The sequence below is a fragment of the Anser anser genome (assembly GCF_964211835.1).
Source record: "Anser anser genome assembly, chromosome: 5".
Classification (NCBI taxonomy): domain Eukaryota; kingdom Metazoa; phylum Chordata; class Aves; order Anseriformes; family Anatidae; genus Anser; species Anser anser.
The window spans coordinates 23625238-23649079 of NC_139725.1; the positions used below are offsets into that span (position 1 = coordinate 23625238).

At 47.3% G+C, this 23842-nt stretch overlaps 2 protein-coding genes across 7 annotated transcripts; both read right to left on the reverse strand.

Moving 5' to 3' along the window:
* Window positions 1-296: 296 nt before the first annotated feature.
* LOC310900580 (uncharacterized protein) lies at window positions 297-17753 on the reverse strand. 6 transcript variants are annotated; one of them, XM_083838756.1, is made up of 6 exons: window positions 17482-17753; window positions 14514-14584; window positions 14006-14083; window positions 8599-8643; window positions 6819-6884; window positions 297-5932 (listed from the first exon to the last, which is right to left on the reverse strand). In XM_083838756.1, coding segments are annotated over exons 5-6 (948 nt in total). In that variant the 5' UTR covers window positions 6821-6884; window positions 8599-8643; window positions 14006-14083; window positions 14514-14584; window positions 17482-17753; the 3' UTR covers window positions 297-4986. The 6 variants fall into 6 exon arrangements, 4 of the variants coding, with proteins under 4 accessions (XP_083694882.1, XP_083694883.1, XP_083694884.1 ...); XR_014585236.1 differs by having other exon boundaries at window positions 5206-5932; XR_014585237.1 differs by having other exon boundaries at window positions 5206-5932; window positions 6815-6884.
* Window positions 17754-18569: 816 nt separating this feature from the next.
* On the reverse strand, window positions 18570-21594 carry FOXG1 (forkhead box G1). Its single transcript, XM_083838755.1, is given in 3 exon segments — window positions 18570-20674; window positions 20677-20697; window positions 20699-21594. Coding segments are annotated over 3 exon segments (1380 nt in total). The 5' UTR covers window positions 20945-21594; the 3' UTR covers window positions 18570-19561.
* Between the last annotated feature and the right edge of the window lie 2248 nt (window positions 21595-23842).

Genomic DNA, 23842 nt, shown 5'->3' on the forward strand with positions numbered 1-23842 from the left:
TTTTTATCTAATTATAGATGCCTATGAAATCTAGGAATAAAACATTATTGGTATAATTTATATTTTTATAGAACGGAAAGATAATGTCCAGGACTGGCTTTTAAAACTATTAATGAGCTCTGGCAATGTGAAAAAGAGATGGATTAGGTAGATGTAATGAGATATGATTAAAGGGTGTAGGCACTGAAGGGTGTTGGAGAAATTCTTTTCAGAAAGAGTATAATTAGTGTCTGATAAAAGTACTTAGTAGATGAGATTTTTTTAAGAAGAAAGGTTAAGATAAACACATACCATATGACAAACCTGTTTAATTTTTTTTCCTTTGGTTCTTTGCATACTCAATAATCTGTTGAAGTTTTATACATAGATAACATTTGTTGAATACTTGATGAAACTTCACAAGACAATTAAAGGGGTTTTAATTGCAAAAGATAGAAAGCAAAGAAAGTGTTGAAGTGTCCTACTGCATTTCAATTATGCATTTTTCTTTTGATTTATGGAACAGATAATAACATGCAACCTTTTTCTGAAATTAAACAAACAAATGAACTTCTCATAAAGCAAGATTTCTAGAAGTTGCTTAGCAACTTTCAAAGCACTTTTTATTAAATTAGAAGCTACTTGTAGTTTAGGCTTTAAAATATGCAGCAGCCCAAAGCAGCCTACCCCTGCCACCTTTATATAAGTCCTGTATTTTTTTTTTTGAGCCAATATTATTTGGCTATTGAGGCAATAATATTTTGTACACTTTAAAATATCTGTCAAAATGAGATATCGGGCCTTTGGTGCTCCACATTTAATTGTCAACCTTTGGACCACAACTGAAAGCTGAAATATGCCAAATGTTAGTCCAGTTAGAGTACTCATAGATGTATGGAAGGTGAATACAATAGATACTTAGTGATCCAAGAGAAAGGTTCACCATTAAGGGTCTTTCTGAGTGGACTTATGGTCATGGATCTGTGTAAGGAATTTATTACACAAAATGTGAAAACCTGAAATAACAAGTGCTGCTCCCCACGTACCTGAGAACTTCTCACTGAAGGAGCTAGCATTTCATGACCTTCATTCTCTATTTCTAAGACCAACAATGATGGATGCCCCTCTTGTTTTCCTGCCCTTATCATATTCTATAATTTTATAATGTTTCATTGCAACAGAGCAGTGTTCAGGATTTGAAGCATTTCAAAAGTGTTCTTCTACTCATGTCTCGATAAGGAGAAGATTTAGTAAAGGTCAACCTTGGAAGCTCTAGCCTGACATTGACTTCTGAACTGTCTTCCCTGAAAGCTAATTCAGACCATGTACCAAGAAAACCTACCTCAAGATAGCTGCTTCTGCACTTTTGGTCACAGAATAAAGGAACTTTTTTAACAATAGCAGAGCAGAAACACAAAACGGTAAACCTGAGATCAGCTTTTGCATGTGAATCACATGCTAATCACACTAGCCCTGTTTCAGGTTTTGCAAAACTGTAAACAATGATCATCCTGCTCATTGTCAAAAAAAAAAAAAAAAAAACCAGCTTAAAGGACACATCAGGAGCAACCTTTCTTCTTCTCTCTATGTACAGGAACATCCATTGTTTCATGTGACAGATTTGCTATTGTGCACAGTGTATGTGATACTGGTGTCCTTACATGGAAAATAAACTTTTTTCTTCTCCAAACATCAAGAGGACTTTCCAATACTACTGAAGGCAGCTCCCCACTCTAGGTGCCAGAAGGAAGATTCAAAGTCAGTCTTAATAGCCCTAAAAAAAAAGTTTCTTGTCATCAATGTGTTATTTTTGAAGTGTAATGATAACACTCTGTAAGTCACCATTGTTCAGTATTGTCAACATTGTTCATCACTTTTTTAGCTTCAGTTAAATCTGAAATCTGAAATAATGAGTATCCCAAGCTAATATGCTAATTGGCCTATTGTTTTCGTGAAAATGTAAATTTTGAGAATGTACAGATGGAAGATCCTGTTAGGCCATCTATTCTCCATCAATAAAAGTACATTTCTTTCAAAATCAATGACATCATTTCATAGTTTCAACACAGGTCATGGTGGAAGTGTACAGGAAAATCCAGGACAGTGTTAGGATCTACGTGAAAACAAGGCAGCAAGCACTTTTCTGCTTTGCTTGTAGGGGCAGAGATGTATCAGAAAACTTTTAGGAACATTAGTGGATGTGGCTTCACATGCTGGAAACCAGCCAGCACTCAGACATCCATGACCATCACTATCTTCTGTTGTCACCCGTCTGAGTAGTACAAGCTATGGTCTGCTGCATATTTTCGGTAGGAGTTACATAGGCTAAAAATCAGTAGTACTTTCCTGCTCTGCTAAACATTTATATTCGTCCTCACTGCTGTTCAGGTTTCTTTCCTCTTCATTCTTTCTTTTTTCTTGATGTGGTCTCAATGTTGCTGTTGCAATTGCTGATGCTGCTGTTGTGCTTGAATCGGGGAAAAAAATGTGACTTTTCCTAGCTATCCACTTTCTTGCAGTTCCTGCTCTCATCAGACTGATGACACAGCCTCCAAAGCAGCAGTTCTGGACCTTTCATTGGCAAGACTTGAAGGTGCAGTGCAAACACACCATAAAGGGAAAGAAACGAGTTTGTCGATAGTACTCTACTCTCCTTTTCACTGGACACATTTTAAGCTGATGGAAACTGGCTGCAGAGTTTGAGTAACAGAATTTACCCCCTCCAAACTGGAAGTCAGGGCAGAGGAGAGGAGCATCAGAAATATAATGAAAATCTTTACTAAAGTTGTGAAGAGGAGTCCCATTTGGGGGTAAAAATTTGTGGACTAAACCCTGCTAGCCTTAAATGCTTTAGGTGTTTCTGCAAAAAGAGAACTGAAACCCATCATTGATTTAATTTCTTTACACAGGAAGATTATGACTAATTTTTTCTGCTATGGAATTACCAGTGCATGTGGTTTAGTGTTCCCTACAATTGTTATATAATATTTCGTGCTTCTTGAAGGGTCTTGAAGGGTCTCTCTTTGCTGTGTTCTCACTCATTCGTTTTCCTTTTTTTCTTTTTTCTTTCTTTTTCCTTTTTTCCTGACTACACATAAGTAGATTCTACTTCTAGGTGAAGGGAATATTTCCCTCCTCCCCTCTTCCCAAAAGAAAAAGTGAATCTTCTAAATATCACTCTCCTTCAGGAAGCTCCCTGCAATCTGTAAGAGATTAAGGACACATTGTATGCAGGAATAAAGTCATCAGGAATTATATCAGGCAGTGGAAAACAAAACAAAACAAAAAAGCTGATCTGAGAGACTGCAAGGCATCCAGCTCCTTGTATAGCAGGGAAACGTGTCCTTTCTGCACTACTGGGGAAAAGAGTTGAAATAACTATTCGAAAAATAAGGAAAATTGCTCCTCACCTCGACTTAAAACAATAGTGAGATTAGGTACTCAACATTCTGAGCTGAAGCTTTAGGAAAATATTGGCCCCCTTTTCACCTCTGTCTGTCAGAAAATTCTTTGCATGTTCTGTTTCAGAAAACCTTACAAATAATGGATAGTTCCTTTCAGAAATCGCCAGTAACACCCCATTCTTGCCAGGGTTTCAGAGCTCATAGTAGTGGCTGCATAGATGAGGCCATCATGAGCTAGAGACATCATCAGCACAGAACACTCTGTTATTTATTTAGATTCTGAAAACGAGCCTTCTCGCTTATTTTCCTAAAATAATTAAAATGCATCACTTCAGTTCCTATTTGTTCAAAAAAAAAGAAAAAAAAAAGGCGTGGGAGCATAAATGTTTTGGCTCTGAGATGACAGTAAATATATCTTCATATCATGTTTTTATTTTACCATCTTAACGCATCCATCCTTCCTAGCCCCTTCCCCTCCCCCATTAATTCCTGAAGTGTTTGAAGGAGCCCTGGAGCCTCTCTCTCCCTTCTTTGCAGCGGAAGATCAAATGTATTACTTTCCCCCCTTTGCATGCCTGATGACGGGATAGAAATATTGGTTCAGCCGAGATTTACGGGCCTGCGTCTACGATGACACCTTGGGAGAGTGCGCCAGCAGCCCCCGATGCTCGGAGCTGGAGGAGGCACCGCTGGTCGGGGCCAAACCCTGGGCAGAGCAAGTGCTGGGGCGCCCGGTCCACGCTGCTGTTACGGGGCTGCCGGCAGGCACGGCTGCTCATCACCCGTGGCTTGCCCTGGATCGATGCGGGTGTCATTTTTTGTTTTGTTTTGTTCGTTTGTTTGGTTTTAAGGTTGGTGGTTGGGTTGGGTTGGTTGTGGTTGGTTGTGGGTTTTGGTTGGTTGTGGGTTTTTTGTTGCTGGTTTGGGTTCTTTTGTTTGCTTGGGGTTTTATGTTTGTTTGGTTTTTGTTTTAATCAGGCAAAGCAGGTTGAGGGGCCAGCATCCCAAATTCCTGCACTGCTATCTGGATACAGTGGGAAAGGGATTTCTTGGATTAAATCACGGGAAAATACACTCATATATAAATAAATTAAAATCTTTCTTCCCCTCGAAAGCTAAGAAATGTCTGTTATTTACACGTTGTGCAAGGAAGCCAGCTCGATATTAATTTAAGGAGGGTAACTCCAGCACTGCTGGTGATGTTCATTTGCAATTCCTACACACTGGCTATTATGTGCAGTGAACTAATCCTGCCTTGCCTTGGAAACAGAGCTTCCACTTAGCTCACTGCGCTCCTCAGATTTCCCTTATAAGAGAGCCGTTGTTTTGCTGCGATTTTATGATTAATAATAGTAATACATAGAGACCTGAACGCTCTCTACACTTGTGTAGATCTTCCTTCTTTTTTCTCTTTTCCTGGCCTTCTCTCTTCTGAACTTTTGGGGAAAGTGGGCAGGGGACGCTGGTAGCACCCACGTTCCCTTTCTCCTCCCTGTTGCAGCTGCCGGGGGTGAACACCGACCGTCGGCGCTGCACGACGGCCAAGCCCCTCGCACCGTGTATCGGTGTCAGGGCGCGAAGGAAAGCTTGGTTTAACCGCATCCTATTGCTGGGTGCACCCCTGGGAGCGCTGGGTGCACCGCAGGCCTAGGCAGACCCTTGCAAAGGCATGGGGTTGGGTGCCGGTGCAAAACGATGGAGGCACAGCAGCCCCCCGCCCACGCACGAAGAGCACCCAAAGGCGACCCCGCAGCCCCGGGCCGGGCCAGAGCCGGGCCGGGCCGGGCCGGGCCGGGGCGGAGAGGCCGAAGCACCACTGGCCGCCAGCTGAGCCGCGCTCGGAGCGTTTATTGGCACGGCGGCAGTACAGTGCGCGGTCACAAGCAACGCAAGAAGACGGACGGGCTCGGCCGCTGCAGTCTTGTCCGCCAAGTCCGAGGGAGGAGCGGGAGATCTGCACCAAGCTAAGCGAGGACTTAAATGGATTTTGCAGTCCTTGGGCTGTTTCATGCCACCCTATCCCCGTCCTGTCCCATCCCCGAGCCCGGGCTGATGTCTGGGCCCCTTCGACGGCACGGCGATCGGCGAGGAGCCCGGCTGGGCCCGGAAGACGCGTGGGCTGGCTGCGGTGCCCAGCGCTGTCCTGCAGCCCTCGGGGCTCCGGACGTGCGGCGGGGACCCGGGGCGGGCAGGGGCTGCCTCCGCCCCTCCTGCGTCCTGCGGCTCCGCGGGTCTGCCGAGCGCAGCCGCCCTTCTCCCGAGGAGCTGATGGACTCGTGTTTACACTCCAGACAACCACTAACTTCTCCGATCTCTCCCTCCCAGCCCCCACTGCCTTCCCTCCTCGCCCCCCTCCATGTTTCTTTTTGGTTGTGGCGAACAAAAAAAAAAAAAAAAAAAAAAAGCGTTTGGTGCCAGCACGCCGTCCCGCTGTGCCTTTTGCATCGTGACCACGCAGCCCTCGTCCATCACGTAGCCTTCTGCCGGGCAGGTCCCCGCTCTGGCTGGCAGGCGGTTCTCGTCGCGACACCTTCTTCCTCCACAGATACCTAATCAGGGAGAGAGCACATCCCAGGCACAGCCGCAGGCGAGAAAGCCCGGCCCCCCCGGCTCCCCCGTCCTCGGTGCGACCGCCCTTCAGCCCCCATGGCTTGGCTTTCCCAGGGCTCAAGGAAGCCGCTCGGGGACTCTCGAGAAAGGCAGGCAGAGAGAAAAGGGGCCACCGTTCAGGACCCGGTGCTAACGCGGCTTCCTCGGGTCCCAAATTAAGGGTATCGATTTATTGACACATTCCCCCAGCCGTGCAGAGATAGCCCCAGACACCCTTCTGAACGGACTGGTCGCATCAGTCGCCGCCAAAGTGGCTTTGATGCCAAGGAACAATCCTGTTGAGACACTTAAGGGCACGTGAAGGTAGGCTAGGAAATACTGAACGGCTGCTTAGTGGGGAGGGGAAAAATAAGATCTCAAGGACAGGCTTTCAGAGCTTCTAAGAAAGCCCCAGCAGACCGCCAAGACTATTTTTTTTTTTTAAGAAGACGATAAGGGCATCTGTTTAACTCCCTTATTAGACTTTTGAAGAGCAGGAAATAAGGTAAAATCTTTAAATGATGGCTCATGAGTCACACGGTTGGTAGCTTTTCAACTATCGGCTACTGCAAGATGTGCATGTGGCATTTTAAAAATAAACAGGAACTGGAGGCCCGAACTCCCGTGAGTCACAGTGTTTAATAACTACCTAGGCTCAGCTCCGCGTGTCTATGTGTGTTTGTGTTTCCATTGTCAGAGAACAGGGGTGTATGTTCTTCACATGTTAGATTCGCGATTTCATGTTGATTTCGACATTCCCTAACGACCCATCCCACAGAGGTGTCTAAAAGCACCTACAGATTATCTCCCATCTCTCTACGACTCTAATGTGACACACCTACCTACATTTTAGGGGTACATCATTTGAGACAGATTTACAGTTCAACCCTCTCGGCAGACAGGAGGAGAGATCTGCGTGGAATATAAATTCAAGAATGTAATTCTTTCTCAAACAAATAATCTGCTCCCTTTCAAATATAATTAATGTTTTGATAGTGCATTTCTTGTGAGAGAGAGATACAAAAACAGAGGCAACCTCTTGGATCTCTGTTTGTATATCTGCAACAGGAATTTACAGTACCTATCTTGTGAATGTGATAGATAGAGTGTTTTAAACATTTAGAAGTTTATTTATTAGCAGAACTACAGCAGGAAACTGATAGGTCGTTGCTATCCACTGTGCCCATTTTACGCGTGTTTTTGTTGCAGAGGAAATTGTAATTGCAGTAGGAGGGCATTATTCTTTCATTTGGATGAGAAATGTTGCCTAGCTCTCAGGATGCAGTCTCCTGTCCTGTTGTGTTCAGGAGCCACATGTTCTTGCGCTTTGTCTTTCATTCTCCTCTATCTTTCCTCTGTGGGGCTGATCCTACATCTCTTTTTCCCCCGCAGAGCCAAGGCAAAGCTCCCCAGTGCAGCGGGAACAGACAGCATTTCGACTTTGACAGTCTTCACCAGTCAGACTGGCCCGCGCAACGACGTGTTTCAAGTCCCACAGTCCGAACAAAGCCATGCTTGAAAATGCCCAGAACATTTGTCAGATGCTCGTTAAATACTGACATATGATCGTATGGCTCATTAGTTATAGATCCGCTCCCAAATCCTGCGGGGTGGGTTATTCTTTTTTTTTTCTTCTTCTTCTTCTTCTTTTTTTTTTTTTCCCCTTCGCCTCTCTCTCCCTCTCTTTTCCTTCTGTCTTTTCTCTCTAACACCGCTCTGAAAGGAAAGTACGAGCGGCAATTCTGCCGTGCTTAGGAACACGAAATTAGCTATATCCATTCCTAATGCCTACTAGACTGCTCCTAAAGACCAGAATAAAATTCTATTGGTTAAAAAAAATAAAATAAAATCTATGTTTTAATTCAAAATGTTACGATTCTGGAGATCGGCTTCAGACTAAAGCCTTCTGTATGTTCTTATCCAGTTCACGAAGGGTCAGATTCGACTACCACTTTCATCAAAAGTAAATTTCCCATTCATATCACTGCAAACTGCACTGGGTCCCGATTAAGTCTATAGCCTTAGGAATACTTTTTGTCATGCCTTCTATTTTCTGTTGTCATATTAATTTTGAAAATCTGAACCATGTTATGGAGAAATTTTTGAACAGCCTTGGTTTCCAGCTGGGGTTGCTTTGCCTCACTTTGCTCAAACTGGTATTTTCAGAGAAATTGAGAACATATCTGAAAACGAGTTTTCACAGAGAGAACCAGACCTGTAGTTGCTCTGGAAGTCTTCAGCAGCAATAATCATAAGTAATATGAGCCATTACATAATCAACCCTAAAAAATAATCAATTGACCTAAGGAGTGGGTTTTGCATTTGCAAAATAGTGCAAGGCCCTCTAGTTGTGGAGGAAACAGACCTGGCTATTCTCATGGCAGAGGTAAACTCCATGTATTCTCTCAGGAATTTATAGTCCCTATATAGATTACTACAGAACACAGTTGTACTACCCCACACAGGAGTGAGGTAAATTGGACTTGGTGTGTGCAATATTGTAACCACTTTTTAATTTTATGATAGGTGTTCTCTGGATTTACCTTCTCTAGAAATGCCTAAAAATTCTTGCAGACACCTGGACATAATGTCAGAGATAACCTTAGTTCAGCACAATGTTACCAACCTCAGTCACTGAGATCCAATTAATTCGATGTTTGCCTCCAGTGATCTGTGAAAAAACATAAGGGGGGGAGAACACAGAGGGAAAATATTTACCGCATTGTTCTGATAATATCTAGGAAAATGTCAAACACACTTTTAGATTGATTTCTTAAAAATAATAAGAAAATAATGGAAGGAGCTTCGACACCTTTTGAATATTCAACTGGTCTTTTTTTTTTTTTTTTTTCGTCAAAGGCTAACATAAGGGACGGTCGCACTTACGTTCAGAAAATATTGTTATTTTTCTTAATGGGGAAAATTGGACTCCTGCGACTTAGATCTGTGGTATTTAGAACTGGGATGGAAATTGGACTGACACCACTTTGCACTTTAACAATCGGATTTCGTCAGGGTACAAGTTGTTTGTTTAACCCGACAGCTCCGTGCACCCCGTCGCACGCTTTTACACACTCATTAAAACGATTATTCACGACCTGTCGAGTGTTTTCTCGTTCATTCACAGGAAAGACTTAGCGCTCTAAGATTCAAGCGCATACGGTCAACTATACCAGGGACCAAGGGGAGAGATTACTTATCTCTGCGATCATCTGATGAGAGGCCGTCTTATCTCTACAGGTTGTAAAGCAGCAGTTGCTGGAGGTAAAAGAAAAAAAAAATCCCCACCCCCCTACCCCCACCCCCTCGACAACAAACAACAACAACAACAAAACTTGCCGAGAGGGAAAGGAGGAAAGAGAGGGCTCCGCCGCTCGGGCAGCACCGCGGGCCGGCCGGCTCCCACCGCCCAGCCCGGAGCGAGGAGCCCCGCGACCCCCGGGCAGCGCCCCACGACCCCCGGGCTTCGACCCCCCAGCTGCCACCCCCGGGCAGTCGCCCCCGGGCATCGCCCCAACTCCAGCGGAGCAACGGCGGGGACCGTCAGGAGGCAGCCGCGGCTCCCACCGGCCCCCGGCCGCCGGGACGCCCGTGCCGGCGCTGTCGAAGCAGAGAAGGAAAGAGAGGGATAAAGCGGAGCCCTGCTCGAAACGGCGGCTGAAGAACATGCCTGGCTCGGGGGGGGTAAAAGCGGGTTAAAATGTGTAACAAAATGTCAGCCTTCTGCCGTCCTGGGAGGGGACGGCTGCAAAGCAGGTCGTCCACAGAAAAGCTGGGGAGGCAGCTTTTGAACAGATTCAATCACTAAGCCAAAAGCAACTGAAAATATCGCCTTCTTTGGAGAGCTCCGAATATCCGAGTGCCGATCCTTCCTTTTTTCCTTTTATTTTTTTTCCTTTTTTTCTTTTCTCTCTCTTTTTTTTTTTTTTTAATATACCCTTTCCTGATTTCTGTACTCAGATTACTCCGATTCTTAAATTCCATCCAAAGGAAACCCCAGGGTCCACTGTATTGCTGGAAAGGTGCTTCGCACTGACAAAAGAAGGCCCAGAAGGCGAAGTACACATCGACTCCTGCTCAGCCTCTGCGGATCCAAAAAATCATTTTTAATTCGGAAAATATCTAAACAGAATGCCCCTTTATTTAAATGAACCGACCCCGAATGCAACAAGGGATTTTAATCTGAAACGGTTTCCTAATTGCTCGAAAGGCAAGCACGTATAAGTAATTTGTTAAACTTATTGGATTGCAATAATCCACTATCAGGTTAGCTAAGAATGGATCTGTCAAGTGTGTATCCCAGTCTAAGCTCTTTCTTTCAAACCAATCTGGTATAATAATTAGCAGACAAAGAACTCGAAATATGTAAGCAAATAGCTAAAGTTCTGCATAAATAAACATACTAATCAATAGCAAGCTACTCAACACTTGTCTTATTGATGAAGAGACAATCGATTTTGCTGTTCCAACCTGCAATCAGAGAGATCTGTATTTAATTATTAGTACTTCTACCTTCACTGATTTAATAATAAAAATAGAGCTAATAAATCCTACCCTTCTGCCTAAATGCAAATGATATTGATGACATAACTAAAGGCAACTTACGCTTACCAGAAAAAAACAAACAACTTTGCTCAAACAGAATAAACAAGCAAGAAAAGTAACACGCAGTGCTGCCTTTTCTGACGAATGCTAGAGGACACGTTCACATTCAGAAAAGATCAGGCAAATATATGTGTTCATATACATGTGTATATATATACACACGCACATATATATAGCCATAGAGATACAGATATAAAGGGAAAAGATCACTGGTAGAACAACAGTGAGATTTTTATTTGCTTAGTTTACATCTGTTTTTCATAGTCCCGCTTGAGTGTGTATACTCTTCACGAATAAAAATACACTTGCCCTTCTATACCACTGTGATTCCCTGCTCCAGATGTACTCGCCATCAGAAGTGCGGTTCAGACACCTAAGTGGAGATTTACCTATCACCAGAATGTTTGAAAGTCAGCTCTGAGCCATGGCAAGATAAAAATATATGTCATTATGTGATGTGCGTTTAACCATATCCCTCCACGGACCTCTCGAATAATAGGTCCCGGCTTTCGTTCGTTCGGGTTCTAGTGAAAAGTCTCGTCGGGGCCGACATCCCCTTTTGGGAACACACTTGTGTGGGGATGAGGGAGCGCTTGGGTTGCGTGGAGCATAAAAAGGAGGGAAATGCAAGTCCTCATGTGGCATCACCGGGATTTTTGCGTCAAAAGAACAGTCTGGTAACCGATAAATATTACCCGTGTTTAACAATCAAAAGTATCGTGGCCTTTTGGGAAGCGCGGTGTTTTAGAATAAGGTTTTGCTTATTTTTGTGAGAATGCAACTTCCTTTTATTATTATTTTTATTAATTCTCCAATTTAAATCGTCTAGCTTTGGTTCGAAAGAATTCCGGTTTTTTACCCGATAGGCAGACTTCAGCCAGATTTCTTGGCAGATACCTGTCTCCTCTTGGATATGATTAATTTAACAGACTATCTAATCTCAAATACTTGCAATCAGATCATTTCTGGGTGGGAACCCGGCAAGGAGGGGGGTGGAGAGGGGACTGCGAGTTCTTTTCCTTCCACTAAGGAACACTGAGGGGCGAAGACTTCGGTCGGAGAGCCTCCAAGTCACCGAGGAGCTCGGCGAGGCCGGCCTCGCAGCCCGGCCTCGCACAGCTCTGCCTCCGCCGCAGCCTCCGGGGAGGCACTGGGAGCGCCCAGGGCCCCTGCCGCAGCGGGGCGGGAGCGCCCCGCAGGGGAAGGGCTCCTTTCACGTGCCCTTACCTCCCTGCAAGAGGTGCCTCTGCGAAATCAATTGGAAAGGTTTCGGAATGCCCCTGGGCGGAAAACGGACCCCGGAGAGCCGGGGCTTCGTGCCGCCTTTGTAGCTGGAAATTCAGGCCGCTTCGTGCGGAGAGCTTTCACCTCTCGGTCTTAGGTTAAGCAGCTCTTTGCAGCTAACTTTACAGAGATGCTTTACTCACCTTAGCGAGGGTGACAATGGCAGGCTTTTCTCAGAGTCACTCCCGTTTAGTCTTTCCTCTCAAATCACGGGTAACCCCAAGTACACTTGGAGGACTCCCTAGAGATAATTCTTTGAAACGGACTCTGCAGACAGTCCGCATTCATTTCCCCGATTGAGAATAGCAAATCCTCTCGCTTCAGTTTTAATTCACTAGCCTGATACTGTATTCTGTTACACAGTCTTGAGAGGAAAAAAAAAAAAGAAAAAAAAGAAAAAAAAACACCTTGCAGCTAGTTGATTAGTTATTTAATTATTTTGGCGGTTCGTTTTATTTCCTTTGTTTTGGGGGGCGGGGGGGGGGGGCTTTTTTCTTTTTTTTTTTCGGGTTTTCACGGTTTTATTTTTCACCGGTGGAGAGGGAGGCGACTTTTCCTATACCTCTCCTGGATCGGACCATCCTGGAGCAGGCCACGGGAAGACGACTTTAACCTCTATTCCCTACTTCACCGTGTATCTCTCGGTGGCTACCACGACGCAAAGCTAAGCCTGCACGGAGAAGGACGCTTCCAATTTTTCCTCTCATCCAAAGGGGAGGGAGGGGGCACGGCCCCGACTCCTCCACGCCCCAACGCCGGCCGCCTGCAGCACGCAGGTTCACCGAGCGGCAGGTGAGCGCCAGGCCTCCGAGGCGGCTCCGGGCACTTCTCCGAGGCTGCTCGGCTTTCTGCCGCCGGTTCCCCAGCTCCGGGAGCGGCGGCCGCCCCGCAGCTCCGCAGCCGGGCCCGGGACTCTCCCGCTAGGCAAGAGCGCCCCCAGCCCGCGGAGCGCCGCCGCAGCGCCGCCCGCCGCCCCCCGGCCGGCCCGGCCCCCGCACCGCCCCGCTGACGCGCGTGTCCGGGCCCCGCGACTCAGTTCTGGGGCCCCTCTGTCGCGATGGGTCCCCGCTGTCACCATGGGTCCCGGCTCAGCGGAGAGCGGGGAGGCGACCGGCGCCCCACGCGTGCCCCCCGAGGAGTCTCTGTGCAGGTGTGAGCCGGGCCGGCCACACGCCTGGGGGGGGGAGGGGGGGTAGCTGAAAGCCGCCGCCTGCGTGTGCTGCGTCCCGTGAACCGCCCCACTTCCCACACCGCTAAAGTAGTCAGGGACGAGGCACCGTTTGCCCTCGCGGTGAGGTGTCTCTTCTCACGGCAGCTCGGAAAATTTAATTTGCTGTGTATTAGAAATTAATTATTTTCACGAGGGTACACGTGACAGGAGCAAGGGAGTTCAAATCCCCCATCTGAGTGGGCCATGGACCTTTGCTCTTTCCCTCGGCCACTTCGGGACAACACAAACCGGGACGAGGGGTCCACAGAGGGCCCCGTCCCCGGGGTCCTGCCCACGCACCGCACGCCTGCCCCCACCCACAAGCACACCCGAGCTGAGCAAATCAGTGCTGCAACTCCCGCTGCTACCCCGAGATTTCGGCTGGCGGCACGGGAGGGAGCCGCGGAGCAGCCGCGAGGCGGGCACGGAGTTTGGGGTGTGGGCAGACAAAGGCAGTGCCTCGACCTTTCAGAGGAATCTGCGCGCTGGTCGGGTCGCTAGCTCCGGAGCTTTATAGGCACGGCTTCCTACAAGGTCCCTCTCCCGGCTCTCCCAGATTGCTGGCATTTAGTCACTTTCCTGACAATTTGGGAATATTAACGCTATTTACACACCGCCCGAAAGGTGAAAGAAGCCCGTAGGTTTTTCTCGAATGACAGGTTCAGATGGTAAAAATAATAATTTTAAAAGCCACATTCCTTACAGATCCCGTCCACGGCCGCCGTCCTAAAGCCGCCTTTGGGAGGGCCGCGACGGAGCGAGCAGCCCGCCTCGCCCCGAGAGAGCGGCGGCGGGGCCCCGTGGGCACCCCCGGGACGCCCCCGGCTTCAGTCGGGGCCGAAGAGGCAGAGCCCGCTCCGGGGGGGTCGGGGGCCCCGCTCCCCCCATCCTGAGGGCAGCGGACACACGTAAGAGGAGGAAAATCCGCACTCACCCGGTGCCGGCGGCGGACTCCCGTCCCCAGGTGCCATCGGGCGCCTTTCTCGCAGGTAGAGGCAGTTCCTCCTGGCATCTTAAAAGAGGCAAACACAACATTGCACCCGGGTGACTGTCTGTGGCGTTAGGGTCAGGCAAGCAAACAACGAGCGCGTTAATAAAATAACCAGAAATGTCGAGAGAAAGCGGGAGAACTGCTAAAGCGGCGAAGAAAACTTCCAACTTACCGATCGAAACGAAAGAGCCCGAGGGGGAGGGGGGAGGCCGGGGGAGGAAACACTTTAAGGAAGAGACCAAAAAAAAAAAAAATCCTAACATTAGGCACACGCAGTTCTAGTGTAACTGGTGCTTTGAAACTCTGCTTCGGTTGCACGGGCGATCTGCTTATCAGGGGGCACGGGGAACCAGTACGTTTAGACAGAAGTCTGTCATCTCGGTTCGCTCAGATCCCACGGATCTGTCTGCCGGGAGAAGGAGTAGTGAAGGTTTTCCTGAAGTGCACCTACCCTTCTGGCGGGAAGGCTCGCTGGGATTGCTGGGCAGGTTTCTTCTGGAGGGTCCCATCTCTCTGGAGTAGCTGCAGTGGAGTTGAGGGCAGGTTCTCCGGTGAGGTAGGAATGTGCAGGAACTCCGCCCTCTGGGCACAGTCACACAAACCCAGCAAAACAGCCACAGCCAGCCCTAAAACCTCTAATGATCTTCACCTTCACCTCTCGCTAACCCAGTTTCTCCAGCACTTTTGACCCATTTACCCAGGCACCTTCACCGAGGGGCGGGGGGGCCGGGGGGAGTGAACAACCCCAGAACTGCTCGGGGCGCCGAGCTGCCCAGGAGCTGCTGCAGGCACCAGTGCGTGGATCGACGGCTCTGTAGGGCTGTGTGTGTGCATGTAGACACACACATTTCTTTATTTCCACCCTTTGGGCTCTCAGGGCACGTAACATGTATGTGCATGTACCTTCTCTCGGGCGGCTGCAGCCTTGAGGGTGTAAAAACAAGCATACAGCACAGACAGTCCACAGGCACATTTTGCCAGGGATTTTCAGAAGAGAAAATTCAGGGATATAATCCCTACGTCTTGTTCGATGTTGTTTCTTAAGCAAAACTCTTGTGTGGTTAAGCCTGAACGTAACTGGAGTTCAGTGGGAGTTTTGCTTGAGCGTGCAGTGAATATGTGGTGATTGAGACCTCGTATTAACACAAGTGGTGAGGGGGTGTGTACCTGAATCATAATTCCTGACATAAATCTTAATGATCATCAAAAGGAGTTATAAAGAGCAAAATGACGTCCCCGTTAAACTATTTTTTCAAGCACCGCATTAAAAAATCTATCACTCCCCCAAACAGGAGATTTGTGCCATTTAAGGCAAAATATATAATTCTTCATTGCCTTTAAAACACTTGCGTAAGAATACCTTCCACGTAAAGGATATTATTTTACTGAAACAAGAGATTTTTTAACAAAATCTGTCAAAAATTGGACGACTATATGTCCTATGGTGGATTCGAGTTACAGTTTATGTAACATGTTTGCAAATGCAATCTTAAAATCTTAAAATGGGTGGTTTCTTGATAAGCAGATTTCTTCTCCTACGATCTGTGCAAGCAAAATTAATCACCTCAAACATCAGCTACGAAAATAACAATAGCTCCTTAATTCCATAAAGACCACCCGTCCCCCATAAACATCCTAAATTAGGAAACACTGAAGAAACGACGCTAAAATGCCGCAACGTTCTAGAAATGCATATTAATAAAAATAAATAATCCTGAAAAGATTAGCTCGAGGATTTGACACATAAAGCACCATGGAAACAAGTATCAGATAACATAATTACTCTTAGATTAGCATAATAAAATAAAATAAAATAAAATAAAATAAAATAAAATAAAATAAAATAAAATAAAATAAAATAAAATAAATAACGTCTTGCATTCTCCACAGAACGAGCCTGTTTAAAGTAGAGCCTAAAAGACATTCTCAGCGAACAAAAGGGTAGCAGGCAAAGGTAAAGGCATATTTGGGGCCTTGGCAGTCCTGCTACAACCCATGACAACTTCATGGGATTTTTTTTTCTTTCCAAAGCCAGTCTCTTTGCTGGTAATGTGTGTATAGAAACGTGAATAAATTACCAGCCCAATCACCACCCCTTCCCACAGAGCAAGGGAAAGAGGTAAAAGCATGTGGCACCTGAATTGCTTAGGCAACACTTCGCTGTACTGAACCTAAAGCAGAGCACTAAGAGCGAGAGTTTACTGGAACAAAGTCTGGAGAGACATACATCAGGGCTACCCTTTTCAGGAATTATGATGCATCACGCTTATCTAATTAATGCTTATTAGGCAACCCAAAACTCTGACATGGCGACATTGTGCTTTCCTCCAACCTGACTTCTCTTCTTCCTCCTTTTAGTACACTGTCAGCGGATTTTTTCACAATGCAAACTAAGTAATACTTTAAGTATGTGCTATTGGATTTCCTACAGTATACAACCAATTGGAAGTAATAAATAATAAATCATTTCCTTTGTCAGCTGTAGCAGATGCCATTCTTTACATTTGCTTGGGCACAAATATACAGAATAGGGTCTCGGGGCTTCAAGAGTTTAAATCACACCTATTTCATTTTATTATTTCCAATAGGTTTGTTGCAAAGGAGTTATTTTATTTTATTTTATTTATTTATTTATTTTATTTATTTTTCAGTTTTTGCGATCACTTATTTTAATGACAATAGAGCGAAGAATGTGGGGGAGGGTAGGCGCTTCCAAGTGGTGGTATCATCTCTTCATCCCCAAACAAAGCAACCTTTTTCTCATAGTGATGATTAATTTTGAATTGCAGAAGTGAGAGTGTAAGCCAAGAATATCAGAGATTTCTCTCCTTCTCCCCCACATAGTGCAGAGCTGGGTGTCCCATCTCTCATCCATAACCTTTCACTCCTCTCTCTTCCCTGCAGATTTGCTTGCATCTGTTTATTCATTACCTATTTTCGGAAGATTTCTTCTCTGTTCCCTTATTCTTTCAGCATGACAAATATTCTCTTTGCAAGAATTCAGATTTGCTATTTTTTTCTGTATTCACCCCCGGCATTTTTTTTTTCTTCCTCTTTTCTGCCTTTCTAATTCCAGCTCTTTAAAGCGTTTGCGATAACATCTTCAAGCTAGAGATTATTTTTCATGGGGCCTATTGTGAGCAGTCGCCGGCTTATTGCATTGCTGCGGAGCACAGTTTAGTCTACACAAACGTAACAAATGAACAACTTGTCCTCTGCGGACTCGCTGCGGGATCCAATTAGTTGTTAAATCTTTTGCACAAGTTTTCTAATTATTTTCCCGAGTCGTGGCTTTTATAGGGTTCCCTAAACTCGTCAAGAAACCGATTCTTTTTAGGATTAAACGCTTCTTAAAATTAGTCATCGCGTTTCCTCCTTAAAACTAAGGGGCCATTCTCCGGACAGCCGAATATACTTACACACGTTTGCATTGGCTAGCGGGCTTCAGCCAGCCTTCCCGCCGGCAGGCAGACAGGGGAAAAGAGAAATCCATTCCCAAACTTGAAACTTAAGCGCATCCACACTTTTTTTTTTTTTTTTCCTCCCCTCTCCTCTAAGACCTTTAAACATCGGTATGCGAGCACGGCATCACGTGAACCGCAGTTCCCTGCCTCGCCGCCCCGCAGCCCCGGCCCGCAGCCCCGCAGCCCCTCGGGCCCCCAGCCCCGCATTCCCGCAGCCCCCCGGCCCCGCAGCCCCCCGGCCCCGCGGCCCTGGCCCGGCTCTCGCCGGCCGCAGGGCGAAGGGGGCGGAGGAGGTAGGCTCCGGCTCCCAGCGGCAGCCGCCTGCACAACGTGCCAAGCCACAGGGTTTTGCAGCATGCAAAGGCTCTAAGTACAGAGAGTATAGACGCTTCCGGAACAGTGTATCTTTAAGATAAGGATTGCATTTAATACACATACGCATCATAGCTTGCCAGATTTGACCAAATAATTATAGGAAAGCTAATATGTATATGTATATACACACACATACACATCCATAGTTAATAGAGCTTCAGTTATCATACAGTCGAAACGATTTCCTTTCAGATGGATAACCCATTCAAGCCATTGCAAAGACTGAAAGAACAACATGCACTTAGGAAATAAATAAAGTACCTGTACTTTTTCCGAACGTGTGTATATATATACTCACGTATGCATGTACGTATATATATGTATGTAACTATATACATACGCAGTTTTAAGCATCTTCAGCTTAAGACAGAGTTTTTAGCAAGACACCCTACCTCGTACTACCAGTTCTCAGGCAGACCTGATGAGAGTCCTGCCCCAAAACGGACATCACAGTAGTGGCCGTGGTGTTTAATTAAATACGCTAATTCCCTGCTCCTTTATATTCCAAAATACCGTGGTTAAATACAAAGTGATCGGGGGGAGGAGGGGGGGACGAGCATGTGAAAAATGGTGGACTACTGTAACAAGCAGCGCTCTGATCTCCTTAAAACTTTAAAGCCTCAGGCGTATTAATTTTAGTTAATAAAAGAGACAAAAAAACTATCAAGTATATATGAATTTAGCCTATTTTTTTTTATTTCTGTGTGTTCATAGTAAACATTTTTGTAAGTGACAAACACGGGCATATGACCACAGTATCACAATCAAGAAATTTTAAGACGACATTAACAATCACTCAAATTTATGCGGCATTTGCGCAACACAGGTTACATATTTGCAAGGTTTACCTATAAGTACAATAGGTATTAACATTTCACTACATTTAGAAAAAAAATAAAGGTGACCTGTTAGTGACCACATACATCAAAATATACACAACACAAACTGAAGGCAATCATTAATTTTGTCCCCTTCTGATTCATTTGAACGGGCAGTGCTGCAAACTGAAATAATGTTGCTGTTTTTAAATTACTCCGTACACTGAGTGCATTTTCTAAAACCCAATCTTTGGTCTAAAAGTAAACAAACAAACAAACAGAAAAAAATAAAAACAAAGAAAGAAAAGAAACCCCAAAAATAAGCAGTTCGGTAAAGAAAAATATAAAATATTAAATGGCCAAAACGTAGTTCTTGGGCATCTTTCAGGATGAAATTCTGGTTAAATACAAATTACGTTTTAAGATTTTTATAGGTTTCATAAATTTAGTGGCTTTTTTTTTTTTTCAAGGTCTGCACCCACCGACATATCCATGATAACTTATAATACTGCAAACATGGAGAATCTGGCGGCTTTTAGTGATAGACTTATCGTATTTGAATAAAAATTGCGAAAGCAGTCACTATTTAGATACACATTCTACTATAATTTTGTCTTCCAAACTTCATAGTCTACAATGTAATCTCCCCACATTGCACCTTGCTGACACTCCTCACCTTGGTGGAATAATAAACAACCCTAAAGACTGAACAAACGTACAGAAAATGGGGGACTTAATAAAAAATACCTGGACTTTTTTGTTTTGCTTTTTTTTTTCTTTTAATTATCATTTACAATGCAAATGTGTGTAAAATGTTCACTTACAGTCTGATCCCATGGATGTTAATGTATTAAAGGGTTTGAAGAAGACCCCTGATTTTGATGTGTGAAATAATCAGAAAGTCCTCCGGAAAGTCCCGTTGTGAAACTTGGCAAAGAAGGTCTTAAGGACTCACAGGGGAGAGTGGAGGGCGCCTGTGGCGACGTGGAGGAGGAGGCTGCCCTGGCCGTCATTGAAGTGCTGCTTTGAGAAGTCATTGAAGGGTGAGGAACGTGGGGGAAAAAGTAACTCGTCTGTCCTGCTAGAAGGTTTACAGAGCAGGGGTTTAGGGAATAGGTGCCGGAGCAGGGAACTGACAAGCCACACGGCACTGAGGCGGCCAGAGCTGCTGCTGTGAGGTGATGAGTGGCATAAGGTATCTCTCCATTGACTAGTCTATCAACACTTAACCCATTAGACGTGGAAAAGGAGTGGTTGTTTCCCAAGGAGTTTTGAGTCAACACTGAGCTGTAGGGCATGGGGTGGCTGGGGTAGGCGGACGTGGTCCCATTGTAACTCAAAGTGCTGCTGGCCCGGGGGTGGTGCAGGGAGAGGAAGGGGGACATAGGCCAGTACAAGGATCCCGCCCTGTCCATGAAAGTCAGTCCGGTGGAGGTGAGCCGGGCGCCGCGCTTGAAGGCCAGCTTGGCCCGCGAGGTGGTGGAGCGCCGGCGGAGCTTGCCGGTGGTGCCGCCGATGAAGACGTCGTCGCTGGACGGGTCCAGCATCCAGTAGTTCCCCTTGCCCGGGTCGTCGTAGTGGCGGGGCACCTTGACGAAGCACTTATTGAGGGAGAGGTTGTGGCGGATGGAGTTCTGCCAGCCCTGCTTGTTCTCCCGGTAGTAGGGGAAGTTCTTCATGATGAACTCGTAGATGCCGTTGAGCGTCAGGCGCTTCTCGGGGCTCTGCCGGATGGCCATCATGATGAGGGCGTTGTAGCTGAACGGCGGCTTCTCGTACTTGCCGTTCTTTTTCTCACCCTCCTTGCCGCTCTCCCCTTCCTTGGCCCCCTCCGCCGCCCCCTTCTTCTCGTCCGCCGCCTTCTCCTTCTCCTCCAGCTCCGCCGCCGTCGCCGCCGCGCCCGCCTCGCCCTTGCCGGCCAGCATCTCCGCCTTGGCCACCTCCAGGGCGCCGGAGGCGGCGGCGGCGGCGGCGGGGGGCGGCAGGAGGAGCTGCCCCTTCTCCTCGTCCTCCTCCTCGGCCGCGGCGGCTCGCTGGGGCTGCTGCTGCGGCGGGTGGTGGTGGTGGTGGTGATGGTGGTGGTGGTGGTGGGGGTGGTGGCTGTTGTGGTGGCTGTGGCTGCTGTGGTTGTTGTCGCTCTGGACGGCTTCGGGCACCAGGCTGTTTATGCTAAAGGAGGATTTCGGCAGCATTTTCGCTTCCTTCCTATCTCCCATGTCCAACATCACACACTAGTCTCAGGGGGGAAGCGGCAGCGGCCGGGGGAGCGGCGCCCGGGGCGGCGGCGGCCGGGCTGGCGGCGGCGGCACCACCGGCGGCGGCGACGGCAGCGGCGGCGGCGGCGGCAGCGCAGTTGGACCGCAGTCTCAAGCGCTGGCAAGTCATGTAGCAGGGACAGGAACCGCCGGGGAGGGAAAAAAAAAAAATAATAGGAATAATAATCACCAATCAGAGAAAATCAAACCGAGTCGGAGCGGAGGAGAGGAAAAAAAAAAAAAAAAAGGAGGAAAAAAAGGGGAAAAAAACCCTCTGGAAACCCAACAACAACAAAAAAACAACACGCACACAGACAAAAAAAAAAAAAAAAAAAAAAAAAAAGCTACTTCATGGTGCCTGGCTCCCCCGGCAAGCCAGAGCAGGGGGAGGACGGACGGAAGGAAGGACGGAAGGAAGGAAGGAAGGAAGGAAGGACGGAGCAGCCGCGGCGGGTCGGCGCGGAGCGAGCGGAGCCGGGCTATACAGAGCGCCCCGGCCACAATTAGTTTCAGAGCTGCAGACACGCACCGGGGCTGTAAAAAATTTTTTGGTTTAACCTTTCCCACCGGCCGCCCAATCAGCGCCGCCGGCGTGCCGCCGCGTCTGCCCGCCCGCCGCCCAATGGCCAGGCGCCGCCGCGCTTCGCCACGCCTCTCGCCCGCCGGCGGCACGCCCCCCGCCGCCGCCGAGGCTCCTGCGGCGCAGGGATACCGGCGGCGGGGCGCATCACCGCGGCGGTGTACACACACACACACACACACACACACATACACACACACACACCCCCTCACAGCCACCCCCCCGCCCGCCCGCCCGCCGCTCCGGGCGCGGATCCCCTCACGGCAAACAAACAGCCGCCGTCCCGCCGCCCCGCGCCGGGCCCGTCCGCCTGCCCCGCGGCGGAGCAGCGCTGCCCCGCGCCTCTGCGCCCCCCTCCCGTGGCTGCGAAGGGGGCGGGTGGGCGCGGAGGCCGCGGTGCGGCCGAGGTACTACTTTGCGGGTCCCGGCGAAGCCGCCAGGCCGTTCGGCTCGCCAGGTCCCGCCGCGGGTCCTGCGGCTCCGGTTGTTTTTTCCGAGGGACGAAAACAAAACAAAACGAAAATTCCGCCGGAGGGCACCGAGGTGGGCCCGCGGGGCCGCGGCCGGCCCTGAGGCGGCGGGGCCGGGCCGTGCCGGGCCGGGCCGTGCCGGGGCCTCTCCCCGAGCGGCGCGGGGCTGCGATCGAGCAGCCCTCCCCTCACGGCCCCCCGGCCCCCAAGCAGCGCCACGACGGCGGCGGAGCCGGGTTCGGCGCCCCCCTGCCCGCCCCGCTCCCCGCAGGGCCCGGGGGTTCGGTGGCGGAGAGGAGAGCTTGCGGCCGCAGCGTCCCCCGGCCTAGGGGGTCGGCGGTAACCGGCCACATCGAGTCGTCCCTCACTGCGAGCACGTGGAAAAAAAAAAATCAGCCCTCTAACTAACAAAGCAGACTTGCAGCTTTCTTATTCGGAAAGCAGAAGGGGAAATGTAATCGATAGCGTATTGGTGCCATTAAAAGTGAAGCGCTGTGCAAAGACGACGTACAGCCTGTGCCTACTGCTGCGTTAAGCCACCCAAAGTTTATGTTTGTTCTGCAGGGAAAAAAAAATGTTCCGTAGAAATAACGCTTGTAGCTCAGACCCAGACAAAACAGTTTATCCCGGGCAAATTCAGGTTAGACCTCAGCGCGACAAACATGGTTATGTGTGGAGGTGCACTTTATATATGTGTTCGTGTGTATGTGTGAGAGAGAGAGCCAGTGTGAGAGAGAGAGAGAGAGTAAATAACGAGAACAATTATAATGGACTGGTAATAAACAATTGCAGTTGGGAATGGCACGAACTCTGTGCATTGGATTAACCTCGAATGACCTTACCACAATTGTATTTATTTATCCAATTTCATAACAGGTTGCTACTGACAAAAAAATAAAATAAAATAAAATAAAATAAAAAAAAGAGGGAGATAAAAGTCAATGATCGACTACGTTTATTTTTTATTGTTATTTTTTAGAAATGCAGTTGTTTAAAAAATCATGTCAATTTGTAATTATTTCATTGCACAACACTGAAGCCAATGTATGGGAATTCTTGAGGAAGGACGCGGTGTGGAGGATATGACTTGACTCTACAATGGCAAGGGGTAAGAGGAAAGGTAAGATTCGTGCATATTATTATGATTATGACAATCATTAACTAATATGTGTCATTATGGTGCGCTGGGATCCCATTAGGGTGGCTGGGCCCAGTGCATTTTCCTACTCGGTCTAGCATGTAATGATTCGGTGTAACCGGATTCTTGAGAAAGGACAGGTTACGTAAACATTTACTGATGTGGAGTAACTATACTATTTGTACTCTGATATGCAGGAAGGAAAGTGTTGATTAACACAGAAGAAAAAAAAAGCGAAATTAGCTGATTGCATGCTCATAAGTGCAAGCTGTCATTGAACTGCTTTTAAAATAGACACAGCTGGGTGTTTGTGTTGAAAAATTTCTTGTGTTTTTGCTAATACTGAAATAAGCATGATTTTGTATACCAAACATTTTCAGATCATTAAAATTTGTAATCTGTGCTGGTTTTAAACACAAAGAAAAGAAACAGATTCATTTCGCTGTAAAATTTGCTGATATTATATTAACTCAATCAGGTCTGTACAAATGGTGTATTGTGCCTTATCAAATCTCTTTGATCCATTTAATACACAAAGTGCCAAACGTGTGTATTGTTTGTTAACATTGAACGTTTTATTCAAATCCCAGCTCTGCAGCAAACTGGAGGAGTTCTCGTTTAATGTAACACTGACATTGCCTGTTGAAATTTTAATGCTCTGAGGTGTTTCTTAGGTCAAA